This window comes from Oryctolagus cuniculus, chromosome 3 (assembly GCF_964237555.1).
Source record: "Oryctolagus cuniculus chromosome 3, mOryCun1.1, whole genome shotgun sequence".
NCBI classification, from domain to species: Eukaryota; Metazoa; Chordata; class Mammalia; order Lagomorpha; family Leporidae; genus Oryctolagus; species Oryctolagus cuniculus.
Genome location: NC_091434.1, coordinates 140,884,075 through 140,910,096, shown reverse-complemented (window position 1 = coordinate 140,910,096; position 26,022 = coordinate 140,884,075). Strand labels below are relative to the sequence as shown.

General features: G+C 45.8%; 1 protein-coding gene across 3 annotated transcripts in view; it reads right to left on the bottom strand.

Annotated features, from left to right (window-relative positions):
* The window catches only part of RELN (reelin), a 538,293-nt gene that overhangs the window by 78,090 nt on the left and 434,181 nt on the right, over window positions 1-26,022 (bottom strand). For all 3 annotated transcript variants that reach the window (XM_070071183.1, XM_051849694.2, XM_051849695.2), the window contains exons 29-38: window positions 22,078-22,235; window positions 20,682-20,889; window positions 19,444-19,520; window positions 9,744-9,902; window positions 9,366-9,554; window positions 8,373-8,646; window positions 4,864-5,004; window positions 4,583-4,760; window positions 1,829-1,913; window positions 894-1,076 (exon numbers count right to left, since the gene is read on the bottom strand). In XM_070071183.1, the coding sequence (XP_069927284.1) occupies window positions 894-1,076; window positions 1,829-1,913; window positions 4,583-4,760; window positions 4,864-5,004; window positions 8,373-8,646; window positions 9,366-9,554; window positions 9,744-9,902; window positions 19,444-19,520; window positions 20,682-20,889; window positions 22,078-22,235 (1,652 nt within the window). The remainder of the gene's footprint in view (window positions 1-893; window positions 1,077-1,828; window positions 1,914-4,582; window positions 4,761-4,863; window positions 5,005-8,372; window positions 8,647-9,365; window positions 9,555-9,743; window positions 9,903-19,443; window positions 19,521-20,681; window positions 20,890-22,077; window positions 22,236-26,022) is intronic.

The window sequence follows — 26,022 nt, the reverse complement described above, 5'->3', positions numbered from 1 at the left end:
TGTGGAGGCCAGAACTGTGGCATAGTGGGTAAAGCCACTGCCTGCAGTGCCGGCATCCCATATGGGTGCCAGTTCAAGTCCTGGCTGCTCCACTTCTGTTCCAGCTCTCTTATTTGGCCTGGAAAAGCCGTAGAAGATGGCCCAAGTCCTTGGGCCCCTGCACCTGCCTGGGAGACTCAGAAGAAGCTCCTGGCTCCTGGCTCCAGACGGGCGCAGCTCTGACCTTTGCGGCTAACTGGGGGAGTGAACCAGCAGATGGAAGACCTATTTTTCTCTCTCTGCCTCTCCTTCCTTCTCTGTGTAACCTTGACTTTCAAATAAAATATTAAAAAAATAAGATGCCACCTGCTGTGCCAGCATTCCATATGGGTGCCAGTTTGAGTCCTGGCTGCTCCATTTCCAATCCAGCTCCCTGCTAATATTCCTGGAAAAGCAGAGAAAAGATGGCCTGCGTACTTGGGCCCCATCACTCAAGTAGGAGACCTGGATGGAGTTCCAGACTCCTGGCTTTGACCTGGCTCAGCCCTGGCTGTTGCAGCCATTTGGGGAGTGAACCAGGGGATGCAAGACCTCTCTCTCTCTCTCTGTAACTCAGCCTTTTAAATAAGTAAATAAATCTTTAAAAGAAAAGCTTCAGCTTTGTGAAAGGACCCAGCTACATTCACATCATCAAAAGAACTTAGGAGTCAAGTATGAAGCAATGAATGCAGTGATGCGCACTTAAATACTGACACATGTCAAAAGTTACACGGGTACAATGTGCAATGTGTGGGCTATGGACCGCTAAGCCACTCTTTGGGCACTCCCTGTCCCCTGTCCCCTGGCCCTTTAGAAACAAGTAGGTTAACATGCAACTGTCAGTTTTGATCACAGGAGAACACAGGCATTTTTACCATTATTATAGGGTTGCCAGAGTCTGAATCTTGTGGCATTGGTCTGGGCGGTGGAGGGCAGGGGAACATTAATGAAAAGTATATTGGTTGTTTGCGGGAAGTAAAATTCATCCATCAGGTGCCAAGTGATTCCTCCAGTGATGGAGAACTGCAGGAGAATGGAGTGAGACCTCTCTGGGGTACCTAGGAAGAAGACAACACAGGCATGGAGCACACTGTGATAGCAATGGGGAGATGACAGGTTCTTACCCTACTCTTTTGGAATCCATGCATAAACCAATTTATATTTACATGGAGGCTTTGTAGTCCAAAAGCCTCAGAGGGGACTTAAAGCTATGACAGCTTGGGCCTTCTGTAGGAATAGATCTCAAACACACACTGATGTGTGATGGATGTGCACACAGAACCACCTCTCTCTCATATACGCACATGCACCTTTCTGTGTTTAGGAAATGTTACATCAAAGATGTTGTTTCTACAAGCATCCTGATTTTACAAAACAGCAAATGTTTATATCTCAGGATATATTAAAAATACTTGCAAATGTATTATGGATACAATGACATTTTTAAAGAAAATTTTATCAACAGGAAAAACCAAATGACAAATAATAGGTTTTTTTTGGGGCAGGGGGGCGTTCACATCTACAAGAGAAAAGCCAAAAACAGCTAGGCAGCAGTGGTGGGCTTAGGAATATAAGGATAAATTTAACTACCATAGAAATGGTATGATTAGTACAGCTTTATGAAATTATTCAATTAGTAGTTACCATGCCCTTACATTAAGATGAACTGACACTAAAGAAGAACATTTGTGAACATTTATGTCAGGTCATCCAGGCAACAAATTCTGTGCAGCTTAATAGTCATCACATCTTCATGCATGACAGAATTTTTTGAAGGGAAATAATAAATTCATAACCATAGAAGTCTTACCTTTCGCTATAAACCTGAGTGAAAACTGGACATACATGGTATTGGTACAATCTAGATCTCTTGAAATGAGCATCCTTAGTCCTTCCTGCAAATAAGAACACATGTGTTACACAACCTATGTCATTTGCAAAGTTATTTTCCACACCTAACTTATATTAGCTAGGTAAGTTCACAGGGCAGCATTTTGTCCAGCTGACAAGGAAAAATGGAACAATTCTTGTTTCCCCTCTCCTCACAGCCTTCATTTCTGCTGCCTGAATAACACAATTTCATTGTCTTAACTCTGAATCAGACGCTGCTGTGACTCACATAAAAAGCAATGCGAACCTGAGAGCATTCCCTACTGACAGGTCTTTTTCACAAGAACCTGCTTTGCTCACAGCTGGCCGTGAGAGGAGTACGCAGGAAGCAGGTGGAAGATGTGCCAAGTGCTCCCGCTGGAAGCCGGGAACTAATGGGCAACTTTTTCAGGGTTCCAAGGAGTTTTAGGAAATCGCTACTCCTTTGCTTGCTCAGCCAGCCCCAGGAGGTTCTCGTTCAGGCTGACACAACACATCCCTCTCGGTTGGTCAAGTGAAATAAGGCGTAACTAAAGGCAAGTTCCAACGCCGAGGCTCTACTCACTCATGCAGAGAAACCAAGGACCGAGGGAAGAGATCACATTAGCTGTAGTAATTTTTTCTGCTAATCAGCTATTCCTGGTTGCCTGGGATTGACAGCTTGAAAGGTTGTTTTCTTCAGCTGTGCACAGGACTGCAGCGACAGTGAAAGAGAACAGCACTAGGCCAATGTCCTCAGGGCCCAGCAGGCCTTTTAGTTTCTCAGCTACGATTTCAGGAAGAAGTAACTCTTTAGGGGTGCACGCCTGTGACAGAGCGGGCACAGTCATAATGATCAACTCACAAATATCAAGTGTAGCTGTTGCCAGAAAGAGCACATTTTCCCTCTTTTTCTTTAACAGTCATGATGGACCGTATTCTTCCTTAGCTGAACACATCATAAATACAGCTAATTTCATAAGGGCAACCGCAGACTGAGCACTCTCCACGTTAACTCATTCAGAGCGCCGTGCACTCCTAAAGGACAGTTTTACTCTCCTCATGTTGCAGATAGGAGATGGAGACTCAGAGACTGGCCACAATTTACTCAAGGTTCCACAGTTTCTAAGTGGCAGACGGCGGGTGGAGATCCAGGTGTGTCGGATTCTGCAACTTAGCCTCAGTCCTTTATAAGATTCCAGTGTGTTACTCATCAAACCATCTTGTGGTTCAGGGAGAAGGAAGTGAGACAGTGTTAAATTCAGAATCTAAGAATTTTCTGCAATCTCAAAGTATCTCTCTTTCATAGCTGCAATGCCTGTTTACAGTTCAGCACTTGACAGCGATATCCGTGCAGTGGGAATGTCCAGCCGGGCTGACACACTTCGCCTAGTCCACACAAGTGTTTCCATTATTGTCCTTTGGCCAGGCTCAGTGATCCATTTGGGCCAAACAGAGGGAATGCATTTGTAACCAATGCACTATTTTAAACAGGCAATAGTACTCCTGAATCTATCCACGTTAAAATCAGACTATCATTTCCCTTTTCACCAAAGAGTGCCTTTTCAGGTCGAGCTGCAGCCTGCTGAGTGGCACCTGCTGAGCCCTCGCCACAGCTCGCAGGACTGACAGATAACTTGTCTAACACACACAGTGCTTGGCTGCTCTTGCATTTGGGTGGGTAAAGGGAGAGTACACAGGACGATGCATCTTTCTTGCTGAACGGGCCTAAGAACCAGGTTAATTCTGTTGCTCACAAATATATCAGGTGAAGATCTTCCAAGCACGAGAGGTAACAGGGCTCCAGCTTTTGGGTCTCATCAGCTGCTTCCAACAGATCAGAAGTGAAGCAGTGGTAATGACAGCCAAACCCTTAGAGCAGACTAGGAACTCTGCAGTTCTCACTCCTCAATGGTTGTCGCTACTCAAAACTCATAGACTTGTAAATCTCTCACACCTCTTAGCATTTTTCTTTCTCAACCAGAACCTGAGAAGAACTTAAATAAGAATGATAACCTGCCTCTGGCAAGTAGCACTGAAAAAGTTCCAGGGTGTCTAATTTTCTAAGTGCTAGGTGCTGGTCATTAAGGTTCCCGAGATTCCCATGCAGATTGTCAAAGATTTCACCTGTACACCTAGGCATGTCAATTTCCCCACGCTGGGAGAGATGGGATGTAGGATGGATCCACATACAAATATGTGCCAGCGTAGGACAGAGCATCACTCACTGGCTTAATGTGTCCTCAGCCAGACTCCAGGCTGAAATACAAAAATCTACTAATGTTTGAGAATGCTGTTTAACTTGACCTAAACATTCAGTTTTCCTGAAGTCACCAAGTAGTTCTATTGTCAGGAAGCAGAAAATAATGGAAGGAGAAAGGAAAGACCTTTCCTAAAATCACTGAAAAATATTACAAAGTTAAGTACTGAATAACATAAAATGCTGCATTCCAGAAATCTAGAATGCTAAAAATTGCATGCTACGAATTTTTACATATAATTTTGCAGAAAGGAAAGAAGGTGTGGTCACTGAGGCGGAAGAAGGTTTATGCCCATGTGATGGTAAAAAATGTACCGAATAGGGGCAGACACATGGTTTGGGCTGGAAGATAGGAGCTGTGTCTAAAAGAGCAGACCCAGGGAACAGACTTGGAAATGCCTTCGGGTGAGGGAGGGAGCGCGAGTAGCAGGGTAGAGAAGTGGAAGCCCATCTGACCCCTTTAAATACGAGGGACGTTCCAGACTTGATGGGTTCACCATTCAGATCTCCCCTCTCTGCACCATACACTTCCGGCCACAGGTCAGGATGCAAGTTCCCGTTGAAGTCGTCTTTAAGAATTGAGGGCAGAGGAATGAGTGGAACGCAGTAAGGTCCACCAAAGCCCCGGTCACACCTTGGGAAGACAGGGGTGGAGAACAGGCATTACTTGTTACCAGCTCGACCAGCCATTTTCCATTTTGCATAGCAGACAGCAACTGCCGGTTTTATTCACTTACACACAGCGGCCAGCATCACAAATCCCCCGTCCTGAGCACATCCAGGGGCAGCCAGAGGCCAGCACGACATTGTCAATGGCCCAGGAATCAGCCCCCATGGTGTAGTTGGCCTGAATCCACCGGAACCGGGTCCTGGGAGAACTAACCAAAAAAAACATGGCATTGGTTTGACAAGCAACCTTGAGAAGATGAAAAAGACATTAATTCTCTTTTCCCTTTAAAGTGCCCTTCTCCAGGGTCCAGATCCCTCTGCATTGAGACACTTTATCTTTACGCTAAGTAGTGCATGCTCTTTCCTCTTGATCCAGACAAGAGAATGCATGCTATTTAAATATTTCACCATGAATATTTAATATTTCTGAACATCTCTCGTGTAAGATTCTGCAGACACATGTGTGACATGGAAGTTATTTTGGATGACTGTTTTACTCTTGTATTTTTAAAGATTTATTTATTTATTTGAAATGCAGAGTGAGGGAGGAAGGGTGGGGGAAGAGAGCTAGAGAAAGATAGAGAGAGAGACATATTCCATCTACTGATTCACTCCCCAAATGGCCACAACAGCCAGGACTGGGCCAGGTTGAAGCCAAGAGCCAAGGACTCCATCAGGATCTCCCATGTTGGTGAGAGGCCCAAGCACTTGAGCCATTCTTTGCCATCTTCCCAGGTGCATTAGCAGGAAGCTGGATGGGACTTAAACTGCTGCTCTGATAGGGGATGCTGATGTCCCAAGGGGTGGCTTAACCCTCTGTGTCACAATGCTGGCCCCCAATGTACTCTTGGTTTTGAAATAAGGGTAGAATTTTGGCTTTTGCTTTCTGGCTTTTACTGCTACTCAGTAACTGGGAAAGAGACAGAAGATGAGAAACAAGAGGAAAAGTTGGAATTTGCAGTGTTCTGGCAGTGAGGTCCCTGTTCTCCTGGGTGCTGAGAGTCAAATGGAAGCCGAACCCTACCCCTGCCCTCTGTTTACGTTTTCCAGGTTCTGGCTCCCATAAGCCAGAGGACTGGAATGATGGGCTGCATCCTGTGTTTCCTACCACACTGGTGATCTGTGACCTGGGCTGCAGTGGTCAGAAGCCCATTTCCTGCAGCGACAGACGCAGCTGCACCGAGGAACAGCGACAGTCCCCACTTAGGAATGGATTGTATGGCTGAAGTGTGTAGCTGGTCACCGGGGAACACAGAACACATCTAGCCAAGCAGAATGTCAGTAGCACCATTGCAAGTTCTGCTGTTTCTCCCACACAAGTCCCTTCTCAGTGTGAGAGCGTGGTGGCTTTACAGTAGAAGTCTAATTCCATGGTCACTCTGCTAAACACCCCAATGCACGCACCATCAGGACCAAAGTAAAGATGACGGCCATGGCCCCCCATCATCTGCCCTCTTCCCCAGCTCCAGCCTCTCTTTCCTGATGTCTAGACTCACAACGGTACTTGGAAACACCGAAGCCTTGACTGTCCCTGTCAACCCACACTCTGGACACTGGGGTTTTGTCCTGGCTTTTCAGCAGCACAACATATGGTCACCTATACTCCTCTTTACGTGGCTAAGCCCCACTCACTCAGACTCAGTGGCGACAAAGGCTCCTCCAGGAAGCTCCCTCCAGCTCCCAGGAACTGTGCAGATCTTCCTTAGCTTCCTGTGTTTCAATAACACCCCTGGGTGTTACTTCTGTTGTCATTTTATATCAGAAAAAGCTGCTTAGAGATCTGTTATCCTAAATAATATAATTAGATCCTGGCATCTGCTTGTTCATTTAGTGTCAGAGGCACAGAACAACAGACTTTCAAAAAATGTTGAATAACAAATGAAGAAATGAGTTCCAAGCAAACCCTATTTTAGGCACTGGGTGTCCACAGGGAAACTATTCCAGATTTAACACTAAAGTGCTCTGGTCTCCTGCATTTCCCCTCTTGCCACACGGCTGTACATTTCTGAGTCAGAATTGAACCAGGAAAAGAGAAGCCACTCTCAAGTTTTTATCACAGAGGGAATTTAATGCAAGACCAGATGCATTGCTAGTGTCAGAACGCAGAAGCCAGCAGAGGCAGCGAGGAGGCCAGAGTTTAGCAAGTCCAGAAGCCACTACAAAGGCTGGTGTTGTGGCCCAGTGGGTTAAGATGCTACACATGATGCCAGCATCTCCTATTAGAGTGCCGGTTCCAGTCCTGCCTGCTCCACTTCTGATCCAGCTCCCTGTTAATGTGCCTGGGAAAGCAGCACATGATGGCCCAAGTCCTTGAGCCCCTACCACTCACATGGGAGACCAAGATGAAGTTCTAGGCTTCTAACATCAGCCTGGCTCTGTCCCTGGCTGTTGTAGCCATTTGAGGAGTGAACCAATGGATGGAAGATACCTCTTTCTGTGTTTTTCCCTCTTTCTGTCATTTTGACTTTCAAATAAATAAATAAATAAATAATTCTTTAAAGGAAGCCACTACCAGGTTAAAGGCTGGAGGGCTCAGGGAGAGACACAGTTGCTGACACCCAGGGGCCAGGGTCACAAGAGGCAATGTCAGGGGAGCTGGGGCCACAGAAGCTGGCCAAGGAGCACCTGAGGCAGGAAAGGGAGGAAGACAGGCCCCCTCTGCCTCTACACACCCCTATCTGCAGGCCAAGGATAGACAGGGCTGGGCCAACTTCCTTGCAAACAGGACACAGCACAGGGAGGGAGAGGCAAGGAATTGGGGGTGGGAGTGGGGGCAGTTCCAGGATCTCTAATCCATCCCCACAGTTCTAGGAACATATCAGTTCCTAGAAAGATCTTCAACTTAGCCAAACGCCTACATGACAACAGCAGAAGGCTGCTCAAATCCACAGAGCTCTCCAATGCATTCTGAAATGTGGGGGTGCAAAATAGCATAAACATTCCCAAGGCACCAGACAAGCTTTTATCTCTATCGTGGTGCTGAGATAAGAAGAACAAAACAGGGGCTGGCACTGTGGCCTAGAGGGTTAAGACGCCACTTGCAGCACAGGCATCCCGTATGGGCAGCGGTTCAAGTCCTGCCTGCTCCACTTCTGATCCAGCTCCCTGCTGATGGTATGGGAAAGCAGTAGTGATTGGGTCCCTGCAGCCATGTGGGAGACCTGGAAGAAGCTCCTGGCTCCTGGCTTTGGCTTGGCCCTGCCCTGGCCATTGTGGCAACTTGGGGAGTGAACCCCAACTCTGTAACTCTGCCAAGAGCACTCCTCTGTATGTTACAATTTCACACCACTGAATGGGACTGAGTGTCTGGCTTAAAGGGTAGAGCCTTATTTTTCTAACAGTTTCAAAACTGAGTCTGGTGGGCAGCCTTTATGTTGCCAAAGAACAGAAGACTCAGCCTTCTAGGATGTTCAGAACTCTCCAGGAACCCAAGTCACTTTATGTTTTCTTGCCCTCTTCCTGGCATATCCATGCATAATTATGAAAGAGTCATAGAATCCCCAGGTGGAATCACAACTATCTCCAAATTAGGTGACAGAAACCCAGAGTTCTGGCAGGCAGCCACGGCAACTCTCACTTGGTGGAGAGGGGAAGGTAGACAGTGATCCGCTTCCAATTCTGGAATCTTTCCGAGGTGTAAGTTGAACTTTCTGTGTAGTGCAGACAGCCGATGGTCGGAGGGACACACTCCTCGGTGACAAGATGCCAGTCCCTGCCACTGTTCAGAGAATACTGGAGCCGCACACTGTGGGAGTCACTGAAGGGCTTGCTACAGCCCATGCTCATCTCAAACTGCAAGAAGGTAGATGCTGACACATGAAAATCCCAGGTCTCAGCATAGCGAGGCTTTCCTACCAAAAAAAAAAAAAAGTTCAACAGTAGCATATGTGTGTGCTCTTTTTTCATTTGGCATGCATATCTGCAATCAACATTTTTGAGAGCAACAAAAATCATGGCTTATCTTTAGTGCCTTCTAAGTGCTTTTGATTTTTTTTTTCTCCTCATGTTTACTGTTTTGCATTTGGTCGCCACAGACTTGGAAAAACGGAAGGCTGCTACCTTGAATGGCACTAACACCTTGACCAGGGCCTACCTACAGTCTTAAGCCCATAATCCTACAAATTGTAGGAAACACAAAATGTCTTCCTATATTCAGTCTTTGCTATGCTTTGAATATAGAGTGGCTTAAAAGTATGTCTTTGCAAAAAACTGATGAAACGAAGAGAGGGGAGGGTGGGAGGTGGATGGGGGCAAGGGGAGGAGGGAGAGAAATGTGGTTTTGATTTTTTGGAACAGCACCTATGGAATGCATGGAATCTCTTCTCTTTCTATTAATAAAAAACCTTACTCATATCATCCATGTTCCATGAAAGACAGTTCCAACAAAAATCAAATGACTGAGCTCACCAACATTTTAGAGGACGAATACAACTCCTTTTATCCCTAAAGCCTTTCTCAGCACAGACAGTCATGCACACACTTTTGCATTACAGAATTTTCTCTCGATGTTTGGTTAATTTCGTCCTCTTGTTAATCAAATGTTCTCCCGACATCTGGGGACAATATATACCTATGTTTTCTGTGAATATCAGAGCAGTGTCCATAGAGAGGCAGTCAATATCCACTTGACCTCCCTGGATCCGATACCAGTTGGCTTGCAGATCTAGGGAGCCATCAAATTTGTCTTGAAATCCAGTTTGAGAGCTGTCATTCATGCCTATAAGGACATCATCCAAAGCCCACTGGGCTGAATGCTTCCCTACAATCAGATGAAGAAAGGCAGTTAGAGAAGCCTCGTTACACAGCAATATGAGCATCGTTGTGACTGTGATGCTAAATCAAATTGTCTAGAAATGGACAGCAAATTAAGACACACAGAATGCAAAGGGCACGCGGGTGCTGTAGGGTCTACAGGCTCCCAGGGGAGCTGGAGCAAGCAGTAGCTCACCGTGTTGTGGTTGCCACCACCGGAAAGCCGTCGCCGAAGTCTTGGCCTCCCGTGGCAGGTCGATGGAAATGATCCGTGGTTCCAGAAACGACGTGAAGTCCAACTCACGGAGCAAATGCCAGACTATCCCATTGTCATTGGAATACTGAACAACAAGCCCTGAGTTAAAAGACATAAATCCAGTTACTTGGACAGCTCTCCCGAGGCAAGGCACAGTATTTTTTCAACGATGACACAGCAGCAAGTTCAACCCCTGTCTCCTGGAATGAGGGCACATTCATCTGACTTCCTACAAACGCACTGGTAACCCGAACGCTCATCAATCTCGTGAGTTTCCAACACACCGACTCCCAGGAAATGGAGAAAAAAAATAGCTAAGCTCTTTGAAAGGCCACTCAGCTTTCTGTGAGTGATGAGGAGGTTGCTAAGAAGACCATAAAAATCTACTCCCGATCATGTATCTGAATTTCAGATCCTGTCCTGAACATTATGAAGTCTCATAGCATTGTTATATATGCAGAAGAAATATCTCAATCTCCCTGGTACAAATCAAGCAGCATTCTTTGTTGCTAAAGCACTAGGCAGTAAGCCCTGCTCAGTCTGCAATGCCGTTAAGCACGAATACCCTCTCACTGGCACTCCGTGCCTGGTCTGACCTAGGTCAATGAAGCCTGCATGAAGCCAGATTATTAAACAGCAAAGCAGAAAAGCTCCCTCTGCTCTGATGCGAAGTCTACTTCCCTTTCTCTGTGTCACCTTCCCAACTCCATCCACCCATGTCCCTTCTCCTGTCTCTGGGTGATCTGAGCCAGGGACCTCCTGGGCTACCCTTCTACTTCTCCCAGAAACATTCTCACTCTAGAAGAGGACATAGGCAAAGATGATGTTGAATGCCAAGGAACAAATTTCTAAGGATGAAATTGTGGGAATCAATATGTATACATACACACACATATATGTGTGACGTGTGTGTGTAGAGCTGTAACTATTTGTAATCTACAAGGACCCTTCAAAATCCTGATGGAAAAAAACAGAATTAAAGATAAGTTTGGGGGTAGCTAAGATGCTGGTTGAGATGCCCACATATCACACTGGAATCACCATATTCCATACCCAGCTCCGACTCCTGACTCCAGCTTCCTGCACTGCAGACCCTGGGAGGCCGTGGTGGTGACTCAAGTAACTGAGTTCCTGCCACTCATGTGGGAGACCTGGATTGAATTCCTGGCTCCTGGCTTCAGCCCCAACCAGAGGGCACATCGTGGGTATCCGGAGAGTTGAACTAGTAGATGTGCTTCCACCCTCCCTCAAGTAAATTAAAAAATATATAAATACATGTAAAGTTTTTTCACGGTCTGCATTTCCATGAACTTTTTGAACATACCAAATATATTTAGTTGCAAATCAGTGTCAGCCTTAGATGCAAGACTGTGCGGGATTTGGGAAGAATTTCTGTGTGTGTGGTCTGTGTCTATTTTGGTGGCAACGGCAGAGGGATAGAGGCATCTATTTAATTGCTATTCCAAAACTGTTCCAAAGATTGGAATAATAATTATGATGGGGATACAGAACCACTTTGTAAGTATTTACAGAAATTATTCTTAGAACATTTATATCTGTTATGTTTATTTTATTATATTCTAACTCCTGAAATTTAGAAATCATTTATAGTATGCACTTTTTTTTTTTCATTTCTCTATTATTGACTGACTAGAACTTCTCAGTGCTAATTAGCGGTGTTTGGAATAATTTTCACCACATCTGACAAGAGACGATGCCAGGAACAATAATCACAAATATGCTAAAATTAGAAATCTCAAGAGAATTAAACCAACCACATTCAAAGTGAAGGAGCTGATTAAACTAAAGGGGCGGATCAAAGTATCTCAAAGGACAGCAACACTTAGGGGAGACGGCACGCTGAGTCCAGGTGGGTGGACAGGGAGTGAGGGCTGCAGCTGACTGAGGTGAGATCCACGTGTTGGGGTGTTGGAGAAGGGAGAAAGCTACCTGGGAGTCCACGAGGGAACTAAAGCCAGGATGTTGTTTCTAGTGTCTATCCTAGCCAAGTGAGGAGCACCCAGCAAAAGCTCCAGCCTCTGACCCTCAACACTTGCTCCGAATGTGTCCTGTTGATGTTTACGGTAACACTGGATGGCTCAGCCTGCCAACACATCAACATTTAGTTTTTCTTCTGGTTACTCATTTGTGTTCATAGGGTTAACATTTACTAACTGAAATGGAAGAGGGGAAGGCTGAGGAAGGGAATACATAAAGACAGTTATGTGGGGGTGCCCCATTCAGAAGGAAGATGAAACTATCAGAAATGAAGCACCATGTGAATCAAATCTTACTGACTGGTCCTTCTAGCGTCTTCTGTTCAAGTAATGCTCCAAGACTAACACCTGCAGCACCTCAGAACAGGACTTAGCTTTGATTATTTTATTATTATTTTTTATTTGTATGTATCTCATAAATACAACATTAGGAACACAGTAATTCTTCCCACCATACCTGCCCTCCCATTCACTCCCTCTCCATCTCCCTCTCCTGTTTAGTCCAAGAAAGAAAAAGAAAAAAGAATGGAATAAAAAACTAAGAGAACTGTTTCTCAACAGTCTGGACAAGGGCTGTTCTATGTTATTGTTCTCGAAGCTGATTTTGCATTTTTCCCCCTTCCTCTTTTCCCTTCCTTCCTTCCCCTTCTCTGCTTATAGAAACTTACTTGTTTTAAAGAAGAACCCAAGGATAGTACCTGTCTTGTGAGCCCCGAGACATAACTTTAACTTATGAGACATAGTATTATTCTCTATTTAATACAGTAAGTGGAAGTGATTCTTGAGAACAAGTTTTACTATTAAGTTGCACAATACAACTCTTTGTGGACAGAGGTCCTGCATGGGAAGTTAGTGCACAGTGACTCTTGTTGTTTATTTAACAAATAACAGTCTTGTGTATGACATCAGTGATATCAGTGATCACCCAAAGTTTTTTTTTTTTTTTTTTTTTTTGGCAGATAGAGTTAGACAGTGAGAGAGAGAGAGTCAGAGAGAAAGATCTTCCCTCTGTTGGTTCACTCCCCAAATGGCCACTACAGCCGGAGCTATGCTGATCCAAAGCCTGAAATTTAGAAAGCCATTTTTAAAAGAAATTTAGGAGTCAGGCACATCCTCCTGGTCTCCCACACGGGTGCAGGCTCCCAAGCACTTGGGTCATCCTCCACTGCCTTTCCAGAGAGCTGGACTGGAAGGGGAGCAACTGGGACTAGAACCTGGCGCCCATATGGGTTGCTGGTGCCGCAGGTGGATTAACCAAGTGAGACACGGCCCCACCCAAGGCTCTTGACATGCGCTGCCTCAACTATGGAAGCCTTTTGGGTCCAGTGGCTCGACAAGACCATAAGCAAATGGAAGTGCTATATTTTTGTTTATCTTTTCCTTTGTAATATTTTCCTTATCTCTTTCATATGATTCATTGAATGCTATACTTAACATAGAGTTAATCATATATGTATAAAGTTAAATGTAAAAAGATCTTAGTAAAGAATGAGAATAACAAAGGGAAGAGGAGGGGGAGTGGGAGTGTGGGTGGCAGGGTGGGCACAGTGAAAAGAATTACCAAGATCCTAAGGTTGTAATAGTGAAATGCATGAAGTTTGCAACTGTGAAGCAGTATAGTTCTACATATATTTCTATGGACTTTTTTCTTTCTTTTTAAAAATTATTTATTTATTTGAAAGTTAGATTTACAGAGAGGCAGAGATAGAGAGAGAGAGAGGGAGAAAGTGTTCCATCCACTGGTTCACTCCCCAAATAGCCGCAACGGCCAGAGTTGTGCCGATCTGAAGCCAGAGGCCAGGAACTTCTTCTAGGTCTCCCACGTGGGTGCAGGGGCCCAAGGACTTGGGCCATCTTCTACTGCTTTCCCAGGTCATAGCAGAGAGCTCGATTAGAAGTGGGGCAGGTGGGAATTGGACCGGTGCCCATATAGGATGTTGGCACTGCAGGCAGCTATTTACCTGCTATGCCACAGTGCCAGTCCCCCAGACTTACTTTTAAGGACCCCAAAATCCCTTAAGCTGGCTGATAAAAATAGCAGATTAAGTGTTATAAAGATCTAATGGATAAGTGTCTGTTAATAACAATTGGTAGAATTAAAAAGAGAATGATCCAACATGGGAAGCAGGATACACAATAGACTCATAGAATGACAAATGCCCTGAACAGCACTCTGGCCTCAGAATCAGCCCTTAAGGCATTTGGATCTGGCTAAAAAACCCATGAGAGTATTTCAGGCATGGAAAGCCAAGACACTGTGGCAAAGAAATAACCTAAATGAAGGATCTCTGTGAGTGAGATCCTAGTGGAAAGAAGGGGCCATCAAAGAAGGAGGTACCTTTCTCTGAAGGGAGAAGAGAACTTCCACATTGATTATGGCCTTATCCAAATAAGGTTGGTGTTTTTGAACTCAAGAGGCTTCCATAGCCTTAGCAGCTCATGACAAAAGCCTCAGGTGATCACTGACGTCATAAATAAAAGTGTCAAATGTTAAATCAAAAACAGGAGTCACTGCGCACTTGCTCCCCATGTAGGACCTCTGTCCTTAATGTGTTGTATTAAGAGAATTAATGGTAAAATTAGTCTTCAAACAGTACTTTATACTTTGTGTGTCTATGTGGGTGCAAACTGTTGAAATCTTTACTCAGTAGAGAGTTGATCTTCTGTATAAAAAGATAATTAAAAATGAATCATAATTGGCCCAAGTCCTTGGGCCCTGCACCCGCATGGGAGACCAGGAGAAGCACCTGGCTCCTGGCTTCGGATCAGCACGGTGCGCCGGCCACAGCGCGCCAGCCGCGGTGGCCATTGGAGGGTGAACCAACAGCAAAAAAGGAAGACCTTTCTCTCTCTCTCACTGTCCACTCTGCCTGTCCGAAAAAAAAAAAAAAAAGAATCATAATGAAGACTGGGATGGGAGAGGGGGTAGGAGATGGGAAAATTTGCGGGTGGGAGGGTGGTTATAGGGGGAAAAACACTACAATCCAGAAGTTGTACTTTTGAAATTTATATTTTCTAAATAAAAGTTTTCTATAAAAAATATCAAATGGATAGGAGTAAGTGGTTTAGTGACCATACTGATAGGATCAAGTGTTAAAGTGATTATATAAATAGGACTAAGCATTTGGAAACAATAATAGACAGACTTAAAAAAGAGTGAAGGCTCCAACACGGGAAGCAGTCCATACAGCAGACTCATAGAATGACAACAGCTTTAAGTAGTACTCCCACCTCAGAATCAGCCCTAAAGGCATTCAAGTCTGGATGGAAAGCCTAGGAGGAACATTTCAGGCATGGAAAGCCAAGACACTCTGGGAAAAAAAGGTCCTACAAAAAAAGACCCCTGTGGGTGAGATCCAAGTGGCATGAAGTGGCCATCGAAGAAGGATATACTTTTCTCTGAAGGGAGGAGAGAACTTCTACTTTGCCTATTGCCTGGTTGAGCCAGTGAATCCAAAAGGCTTCCATAGCCTAGGCAGCTCATGTCAAGATCCTTGGGTGATCACTGATTATTTTAAAAATATGTCCACAAAATCTTACTCTGTCCTCCAAATAGTGGAGCCTTAATTCTCATTTTGAGTGAGGATGGACTTTTTTTTTTTGACAGGCAGAGTTAGACAGTGAGAGAGAAAGACAGAGGGAAAGGTCTTCCTTCTGTTGGTTCACCCCCCAAATGGCTGCCATGGCCAGCACGCTGCGCCAATGCAAAGCCAGGAGCCAGGTGCTTCCTCCTGGTCTCCCATGCGGGTGCAGGGCCCAAGCACTTGGGCCATCCTCCACTGCCTTTCCGGGCCACAGCAGAGAGCTGGACTGGAAGAGGAGCAACCGGGACAGATTCCGGCACACCAACCAGGACTAGAACCTGGGGTGCCAGTGCTGCAGGCAGAGGATTAGCCTAGTGAGCCATGGCGCCGGCCAGGATGGACTTTTATTCTTGAAAAATTATTGTTTATTCATTTTCCACTTTATTTGAAAGGTAGAGAGAGAGAAGAGAGAAGAGAGAGAAGAAGAGAGAGAGAGAGAGAGAGAGAGAGTTTCCATCCACTGGTTCACTCTGCAAAAGCTCACAACAGCCATGGCTGGGCCAAGCCCAAGCCAAGAGACTGGTCTCCCATATGGGTGGCAAGGATGTAACTACTTGAGACATCACCTTCTGCTTCCCAGGGTGCACATCATTGGGAAGCTGGATTAGAAGTGGAGGAGCATGGACTCCAATTAGGAACTCCTATATGGGATGAGGATGTCCCAAGTGCTAACTTGGCTGCTGCATCAAACACCAACCCAGCATAGACTTTTAGTGATCAGAATGTGAGAGAAGTGATGGTGTGTTTCTGCTGATACCAGGTGGGTTCTTCACTGCTCTCTCTTGGCTCTCTGGCTCTGAGGCAAGCCAGGCTACATGTAGCAAGGACATTCAGATAGCCTGTGAGGGGCAGCACATAACGGGAACCTGAAGCTTCTTGTTGGCAGCCAGAGCTGAAGCATTTGTCGATAGCCATGTGAGAGGCATCTTGGAGAGAGACCAGCTCGCCCTGGTTAAGTCTTCTGACACCTGCACCCCACAGGACCTTTGTTACGAATGCCACCTCATGAAAGATCCTGAGCCAGAAACATCCAAGCTGAGCTGTTCCAGAATTCCCAACTCATGTAAACTGTGCTTGTGGTTTTAAGCCATTCAGGTTAGGGCTAACCTTTTAGGCAGCATTACCACTCCAGCTCTTCCAAATCAGAGGTTGCATTTTACCAAGCCTCCCAAGTGCTTGAGATGTACATGAGCTTACAGAAGCATGACTCAGGAAGCACACACGCCACATGGTTTCTGCCTGTGACCTTTCTTCTCGTTAGCCTTTGCAGGAGTGTCACACATGCCTGCAGGTGGCAACAGGTCTGCAGAGCTGGGGCCCCAGTTCCAAAGGATGGGGAAGAAATACCTTCCAGATATGTATAAGGAAGTGGAGGAATGCAAGACAGGGAAACAGCAGCACCCAGGTTTTATACCAGTGCTGAGCCTCATTAGTTGTGCTAACACACTGTGTGTCTGAATCAAGCCAGCCATTTCCACTCATCCACCAAGGGCTTCAGGCATGTAAAACATGTCTCTTTCTCAACTCCAACTCCATCTGGGTTCTGCCCAGCCCTATTGAAAATAGCCTAATTTCAATTCCAAATGTGTAAATTGATGCTCCAGCTTGCGTCAGTGAAGAATCTTCACTTTCATCCCTGGAAGAGATTTGTTTGAGGATTTAGGCAGATTTACATTTTAACAATCAGTTTTCAATAAAAGGCTGAGAAATGCCTGTGGGACGTGAATTACACAGCCAGCACTGAGTTGAAGAAAGTGGCTCAGGATGAGTTCAGGAAAAGTTGCTTGCTTCTAAAAGGATCTGGGATTGGGGAGGGGGTGGGCATGGGGGAGTTTGCCCTGCAGGGCAGATGGCAGCTCCTGGAATCAGAAGAGAAGCAGTGAGTGGGAGCTCAGGTCTGTGATAAGCATACACTTTCTGCTATGTGGTGTTCGAGGTCTTTCAATATTTTCAGCTTATGCACAAAGAGGGGTAAGGGTCTGCAGTGTTGGGAAGAGTCATGCCCACAGGCTTCCTTTAGATTTCAATGGATTCACTGTCGCTTGCTCCGTGAGACCTCCCCCTGAGCATTGCTGCATCCAAGTCAGCACCTTGCCCTGCACACGTCTGCTCCCTGATGTGCTAGTTTTCATCTAGCTTCTACAGTGGGCCATTCTCTTGCTCATTTCTGTTCTTGGTAGTTTATTACCTGACATGGCTCATTAGAATGTAAGTTCCCTTAAGGGTACATCCTACCCTACTATGCTTTCTCTTTCGCTCTGCCCCAAGGCTGACAACATCCAGTCTATCTGCAGCTGCTGCCTTACCCTGGGCGCTGGAATGAGGACCTCAGATGACCCATGAAGATGTAACACAAGGTTGAAATCATCCTTGTTTCAACCCATTGACAATTCGAGGGTCATTTGTTATTGCTGCATGTCCTGGCTCATCGTGACTAACGCACCTGTCTTTTGGTGACATTGTCTTGGCAGCACCTAGGACAGCAACTGGCTTAGGACAGGGAACAGGTACTTAACAGATGCTGATCCAGATTATAGATTGTGGGGCCAGCACTGTGGCACAGTGGGTAAAGCCACCGCCTGCGGCAACGACATCCCATATGGGAGCTGGTTCAAGTCCTGGCAGCTCCACTCCTGATCCAGCTCTCTGCTATGGCCTGGGAAAGCAGTAGAAGATGGCCCAAGTCCTTGGGCCCCTGCACCCCTGGGGGAGACTTGGAAGAAGCTCCTGGCTCCTGGCCTTGGATTGGAGCAGCTCCAGCCATTGTGGCCATCTGGGGAGTGAACCAGCGGATGGAAGACCTTTCTCTCTCTCTCTCTCTCTCTCTCTCTCTCTCTCTCTCCCTCCCTTCCTTCCTCCCTCTCTCTGTAACTCTACTTTTCAAATAAATAAACAAAAAATATTGTTAAAAAGGTTACAGAATGCAAAAGTGGTTTGTAAATGTTGCTGGACTGCTACTTCAGTAAATAGATGATGTGGACAATTACTAGACGAAGAGTATTGAGATACTCAGAGAAAGTTATAAAGCCTTCAGTTAGTGATGATATAGTCAAGAAAATTCAGAGTTGATGAACAGGGCTGTTGGTAGCTCTACTGATTAATAGGCACTGTTTAAGCCAATGTGTTCCACACAGCTTTGCCTGAGATAACATCAAACAAAGGAGGCACAGAACTCTTCACATCACACTTCTGGGACTGTGGTTTGCAGGAGGCCCCACCTGAGAAGCCCACGGATTTTGTGCTGGGAGTCAACTCACTCTGTGGGCCCCCCCAAGGATCCTCATCATATCGCAGGGGCTCCTGGGAGCCAGCCTTTTGCATTTCTTTTGGAACTGAATCATTTGAAAGAGGTGGGTTTGGCCTAGAGAGAGCAGTTTAGGGTAGGGAGAAAGGCAATACAGGACGACGTTGAAGGCATCAACTCTGAAACCAGCACGAGTGGTCTGAATCCCTGCTCATCCATACACTTACGCATGACTGCAAGTCACTTGTCTCCTCTGTTTCTATGTCTATAAAAAAGGACTTAGTAATAGTATCCACAGCAAAGGGCTATCAACACCAGTGAAGCACCTGGAACAGTGTTTGTCCTCTAATAGGTGCCCGGCAAAAGGCAATGCTTATTGTCACCAAGAACAGCTCCTCCTGCATGAGGATGAGGATTCTGGTACCCCTGGCATGTTTAGGCACAGGAGCAGAGCTTGATTTGCATTTACTCATGGCTTATGCACAGAAGTTTCTAGTCTGCAGGATAAGTGGAAAGGTTGCTGTTAACGCTTTGTTTTCTTCCCTGTGGAAAGTCACAAAAACGGAAGTTCCTATAACAAATGACTTCCTATCCTGCCTACACCCAAGGCAGCTTGTATTTTTCAAGGTTAACGATCTGGATGAGGAACCTCAGGAATCAGGGCAGCCTGCAGAACCTTCTAGGGAGGGGAACAGAAGAGAGGGAATGACCCCGGGTACCACAGCAGTTTCCAAAGTCCTGACCACACTTTTGGGAGGAAAAAGGATAACTTTTTCAAGAGTATTTGTAATTGCTATGGAAATATAGTACCTTACCTTCATTTCTAGCTCTCGGTTTGCTGCAGGTAATACCTGAAGTTTTGCTTCCAATTTGTATGTAAAACTGAACGAGCCTGCAGGGAAAAATAACTTTAGTTTACCTACAAACAGGTGAGTTCAGAAGAGTATTAACACTTTGTATTTTGACACAGTAGGGAGAAAAAGAAACCTCTTGTTAACTCACAAGCACAGCTTTGAAATTCAAAGGGTGTAGGACAAGTAGAAGCTAGGATGATTATGGTAAGTTCCTTCTGTAACCGTTTAGAAAAGGTTGATGAATGCCATCCCTCACTTTATTCTGTAACAATGACCTAAAGCAAAAGGAAGCAACTTAACCCCGTTCTATTCTGCCACTGCAATGGGAACTCCTGAAATCCAGATCGAACCATCCTTGGAAACTCAGGGGGAGGAAACATCCAACGCTGAGAAATCGGATACCGTATTTAGGTATCCTGGCTGGGACCGATTTGGACTCAGCTGACTGACGCTCTCACAACTGACACTCAGTGTGATGCACAGGGCACCTCTGCCCTGGCAACCCTCAGAGGGGCCCTGCTCGGCAGGCTTGCCTGTGACAGATGAGTGCGGAAGGAAAGGGAGGGAAGGGAAGAAAAATGGCCCAGGACCTCAGAGTTGAGTGAGAGAGGATCTAGACATTCCAAACATCCCTCCAAACGCCCCCCCGCCCCCATTTCCTTTCTTCCAGTGGTCAGATAGTTTAATTGAAAAAGTAGTAGGTGTGCTACTATTTCATTTGACCTTACAAAATCCAAACAGCTCTTTATGTTGCCAGTAGGTGTCAGTATAGGGATCTTAAATTTCTGGGGCAGTTTTCAATAAGCAAATACAAACAGGTAAATGAGGATTCATCATTTCTGGACGCAGAATTTAAAACTGGAGAAAAACCTTTGTGTCACATGGTACACAGTAAGAATAATATCAAATAGTTTTCATGACAACAGGGTTTTTTTTTTTTTTTTAATCAAGCTGATCCACACCAGACACATGGGTCTTGGTGATGAGTATACACTGAGATATGAATTGCGGTATGATTTTTTGGTAGAAATTACCCATTTCCTTATACAAATGAATGCCATGCTTAATATTTACTTATCGGAATCCCTATACGGAAACATCGCTCTATGAATTCTTCCTGGAACGCAATGTTTCAGGTTAGGACATTGGGTGCGGTCAATAATACATTAGTGGAGGATTGTCACCAACTGCCAACTGACCTGATAGTCCTGGTGTCCAGAGGGACAGTCCTGGCTTCCCTCTTGCCAGGGCCACTGAAGTAGAGGGACTTGCCGTCATTCAGCGTTCCACAGCCAGTTCCCACCTGGCCACCAGTTATCTTGTACCACAGTGGGCTGAGCTTCCCCTCGAACCTGTCGAACATCTCACTGTAGTTAGGGACATTGGACACACAGGTCCCATGGGCGGCTTTGGAGAAAAAAAAGACACAGGAGAGGTGGCTGTGTTGGAATCACGGAAGGCTAGAAGGCACAGTCAACATGCAGGCAGAGGGGGACCTTGCACAGGCACAAGGGGGAAGAAGCCGCACGGAAACTTGAACTTCCCAACTCTCCCCCCAAAGACCACTGTCATGGTCATCATCCACCTGTGCATTTTTACAGTAAGTGCTCCTCAGAGGAACTGAGAGAGAGACATTTTGCACGTGTCTGTTTCCTTCTGACAAAAAAGATCAGTAAGGGGAGTTAGTCTCAGATTAAAAAAAAAAAAAACTAAAAAACAAAAACACCCTTGAGAGTTGGAGGGAGAGCACTCTGCACGGAAGGCCCGTGACAACAAATGTTTGCTTTCAGTCACGCTTGAGAGGAGAGCCGGGGCACTCAGCCTTTGGAAGTCACCTCCAGGAGGTGTGCAAAAAAGAGGGTTTGAAGCTGAGAGTATTTTGTTACTCCTTCATCTCGGCTCCCTTTTCATTTCCACTCGTAGCAGCGTCTAAAGCTGACTGTCAGCAGAAAACTCTTTTCTTGAAAAGCTCTCTTTGGGCAGCCTTGACTTGATCATTTTCCAAATTGCATTTTTACTTAAAATGTATAAAAAGCTGCATTTCTTGTAAAAAAAAAATAACATAAAGAGGTCAAGGAGACCTTGCAGCCAAAGCTAATAATTGCTTGGGCTTGGGTTTTAGACAACGACCACCAGAGTTCAAAGCCCAGTGCCACTAATTCCTAACCGTGCTACTTAGGGAGAGTTACTAAACCTCTCTGTGTCTCAGTGTCTTAAAAATGTGAATAGGGCTGATGGTACTACGGTACAAAGCTATTGTTAGAATTAAATGAGATGAAATTAAAAAGCAGTTACTTGAGTGCCTGGCATGAAGTTGAGCCTCAAGCAATGTCAACTATTATTGTTATTAATGATTGTTAATAAGTAAATCCTCTTTAGGGAGTTAAATCTGCATTATCATGTTTTCTTCCTCAGGCAGTTGGAGGACTACAAAATATTTTAGTATCGATTGGACCAGGGTGTCAGTTTTCTATAATTTTTAGACTTAACAAAGAATAAACTCAGAATCTCTTCCTTTGGAAGGTAACAGGAGACTGAGTCGCTAAAGATGAGCATTTCACAAACAAGCCATCAGATGCATGCATTCAGCTTCACCTGTGTAGCCCAGGTCACAGAAACACACGCCCGAAATGCAGTCCCCGTGGCCACTGCAGTAACTGGGGCACGGCTCAGAGATGTACACCCCATCCAGGCCAAAGGCAGGCACGTTCTTCTGGGAGCTGCTCTCCTGGATCCATCGGAATCTGGTTTTGCTGTTGGGAAAATAACAGATCTGTTTCTTTCTCTTTTAAAAATATTTTATTGAAAGTGTGTGTGTTGCGGGGAGGGGGGGAAGGTGGAGAGAGAGAGAGAGAGAGAGAGAGAGAAAGAGATTCTTTCACTTGCTTATCCACTCCTCAAATTGGGCCAGGGGGAGCCAGGAGCCTGGATCTCCATCTGGGTCTCCCATGTGGGTGGCAGGAGACCAAGCACTTATGTCATCCTTCATTGCTTCCCATAAGCATTCCCAGGGAGCTGGATTGGAAACAAAGTAGCAGGAACTCCAGCCTACACTCTGATACAGGGTGTCACAAGTGGTGGCTTATTCCACTCTGCCACTCTAACTACCCCCAGATCTGTTTCTTGAATCGATGTTGCATACCAAAATGCAGGGACACAGAAAAGTTCAGAAAAACTCACAAGAGGTTTAATGTTTGTTTGAATGTCATGCCTGCCTGATTGCACCTGTAATCTCTATATCATGTCTTTTTCTGATCTTTCTCAAAACGTGTCCATTTCCTCTTCAGCACAAATCCTTTAACATGGAGGCTTATGAGACACTGAAGACTTTGGGTGACCAGGAACATATCACAGGTTTGACTTGTGTATTTTCTCACCCTACAATCCCAGAAAGACATCCCTACCTTCAACCTAATAAGCATTTCACCTCTCCATCCCACCCATTTTTATGTCAATTTCCAGCAGGGGCTCTTTGGGAGTTTTTGAAACTATCAATGGATTATTCTTTGTTAAGATATGCATGTGGATCCTGGCAACTCACCACTGGCAAGATTCAGAATTAGGGAAGAGTTAACCTTGTACTGACAGTGCTCGTCCCATCTGTGCCTTCCTCTCCTTCTTCACGTCTCATCTTCAGATTATCTATGAACCCCAGCAGCCACCTGGGCTGCCCATGAACAAAAGAGGACCTTGTCACAGGGTTTCAAAGTCCTGGAAGACCAGTGGGCTAGGCTGTTGCCCAGTCCTTTCTTCCCCAGATCAGCTATTCAGAGGTCGATAAAGAGAAACTCACCCCTTGGCCGGCGCTGCAACTCACTAGGCTAATCCTCTGCCTGCGGCGCCGGCACCACGGGCTCTAGTCCCGGTTGGGGTGCCAGATTCCATCCCGGCTGCTCCTCTTCCAGTCCAGCTCTCTGCTGTGGCCTGGGAAGGCAGTGGAGGATGGCCCAAGTGCTTGGGCACCTGCACCCGCGTGGGAGACCAGGAGGAAGCACCTGGCTCCTGGCTTTGGATTGGTGCAGTGCGCCGGCCATGGAGGCCATTTGGGGGGTGAACCAACGGAAGGAAGACCTTTCTCTCTGTCTCTCTCTCTCTCACTGTCTAACTCTGCCTGCCAAAAAAAAAGGGGGGGGGAGAAACTCATCCTAATTGCTTTCCAACCTTTTAAATCCTTTCAACACATCTCTCTTCTTTGCAGATTCCTTGGGACACATACACAACTATAATCTCATACCAGAAAAATACCTCACCCTTCTTAGTTCTTCGTATCAAGCAAATAGAGAAGATGTACCAGGATAGCTAGATTTCAATGTATTTTGCTGCCAATATGTACAGACTTTGTGAAGAAAAGTTTTTACTTTACTTACTTCTTTATATTTATTTGAGAGGCAGAAAGGCGGAGAGAGAGAGAGAGATGGAGAAGGAGGGAGGGAGGGAAGGAGGGAAGGAGGGAAGGAGGGAAGGAGGGAGAGGGAGGGAGGGAGGGAGGGAGAGAGAGAGAGAGAGAGAGAATATCTTCCCTAAGCTGGTTCACTCCCCAAATGCCCACAACAGCCGTGGCTGGGCTAGGCTGAATCCAGGAACTGTAACTCCATCTGGGTCTCCCACGTGGGTGGCAGGGACCCAAGTACTCGGGCCATCATCCGCTGCCCCCAGGATGCATTAGCAGGAAGCTGGGGCAGACACTCCACTATGGGGTGTGGGTCTCCCAAGCAGCGTCTTAACCACTAGGTCAGACACCTGCCCCTGCATAGACGCTGATGTGAAGTAGCATCCTGGTAAACAAGGGTGAAGAATCTGAAAGAGGAAAGATGATTGGCAGGATAGCTACAGACAGACGGCTCCCATGCCCTCTGTTACAGTGAGAATAACATCAGAATGAGTGTCTTTTTGGCTCTTTGAATAGCTTTGGAAATTTGGCAATAGTAAGTTTTCATTATTTTCAGCTACTTTTGTTCTGGGAAAATTTGCAAAATGTAACCAAGAATGCTGTTTAGGAGATTTAAAGTTTGTCAGAGATTGTTTATTAATGCAAGCCTTAGTTTTAGTGCTAAGACAAAGGTGAATGTATCCAAGGATGTCCTTTGAAGTTCATTCAAGATATATTGGTCTCCTGTTTTAAGGCAAGAGAAAATTGATTTCAAAAACGAAGTGAAAAAATAAAGCCCACACCTGTCCTGGCATGGGCACTTAACCCAGTGTGGTTAAAACATTTGTATTTTATGTAACAGCACTTTAATACCTGGGTCCACTCCCAATTCCAGCTTCCTGCTAATGCACACCCTGGGAGGCAGCAGGTGATGGCTCAAGTAGTTGTTCTAGTGTTATAGACCTTGGGGAAATGCCTCCCAGTGGAACTGTAATGTTATTCGGCCTGTGAAGATAGTTTTCCTCCGAAGGGAAGTTAATGCCACCGAGGAACATCAACAGCTACCAATTTTCCTTAAGGAACATGTTCATGTTAAGGCTTCGGCTCCCCTTCCAAAAGACAGACTGCGTGCCGGTGATGAATGAGGAAAACACACCCACGCCCCAGAACACGTCCTCTGGGATTAGAAGTCATGCTTTCTTCTTGTGTTCCCATAGCAGAATTCTATGGATCCACAACTTGTGCCGTACAGGAAGGAATCAAAGAGAAAGGACAACTTTCTTCCTGCCCCAGCTGTCCTGCTGGGACCCGGCGTGGGCGTCTCTCCAGCTGCCTGCATCTTGGAAGAAGCAGACTTGTGTTTGGGCCCAGAGGCACTCAGAGCGTGCAGAACCTCACCTTTAGGGGGATTTCTGGAAGAGGCTTTGGGAATGTGCTCCTGAATGAGGGCCACTGCTGTTTCTTGGGTCCTGTCATTTTCTTTACCATAATTAAAGAAACAAGTTCTGGGCTGGCCAAGCTGAAGAGATACCCTACCCCGTTTGCAGACTCCCAGGCTCCTACAGTCCCGAGAAGCAGCACACACTGTTAGATACTTGAGAAGGGAGCTCAGTGTTAAGCAAGCCATATTCAAATAAAGAGACAAAAACAGAATGAAACCAGATGCTCATCGCTGAGTTAACAGGGTGAATCCCAGGAGAACATGCAGCAGAGGCCTTTGACGTGACCCTCTGGGAGGTCTAGGAGAGGAGGAAGTGATGATCAAAGAGAAGGACTTTAATCTTAGGTAATTTGAAATAAACCATGGTGGGCTTCACCTCCCTTCTGTGTTGCATGTTTCAAGTGAGGGAGAAGAAGTAGAAGGTAAGACTCTACCTCTCTGTCCCCTCCCCAAAGTTTCATCTTTTTGGGAGGACGGCTAAGTGATCAAGAGAACCACTTTCCACAGCTTACCCTCCTACCACCCCGCTTCCAGCCTTCCACTGATTCAGAGAGATGCTGCATCTGCCTCTCAGATAAAGATGGTTCTTGTGCACTTGCTGTGCTGTGCAAAAAGCACAGGTGCTCTGTGATGTGGAGGCATACATACTGCGTAATACCCAGCCACTGTTTCCAGCCACGCCCAGAGGTGCCCACGCCAGGCAGAATGCAATGAGCATGCTCCACGGCAC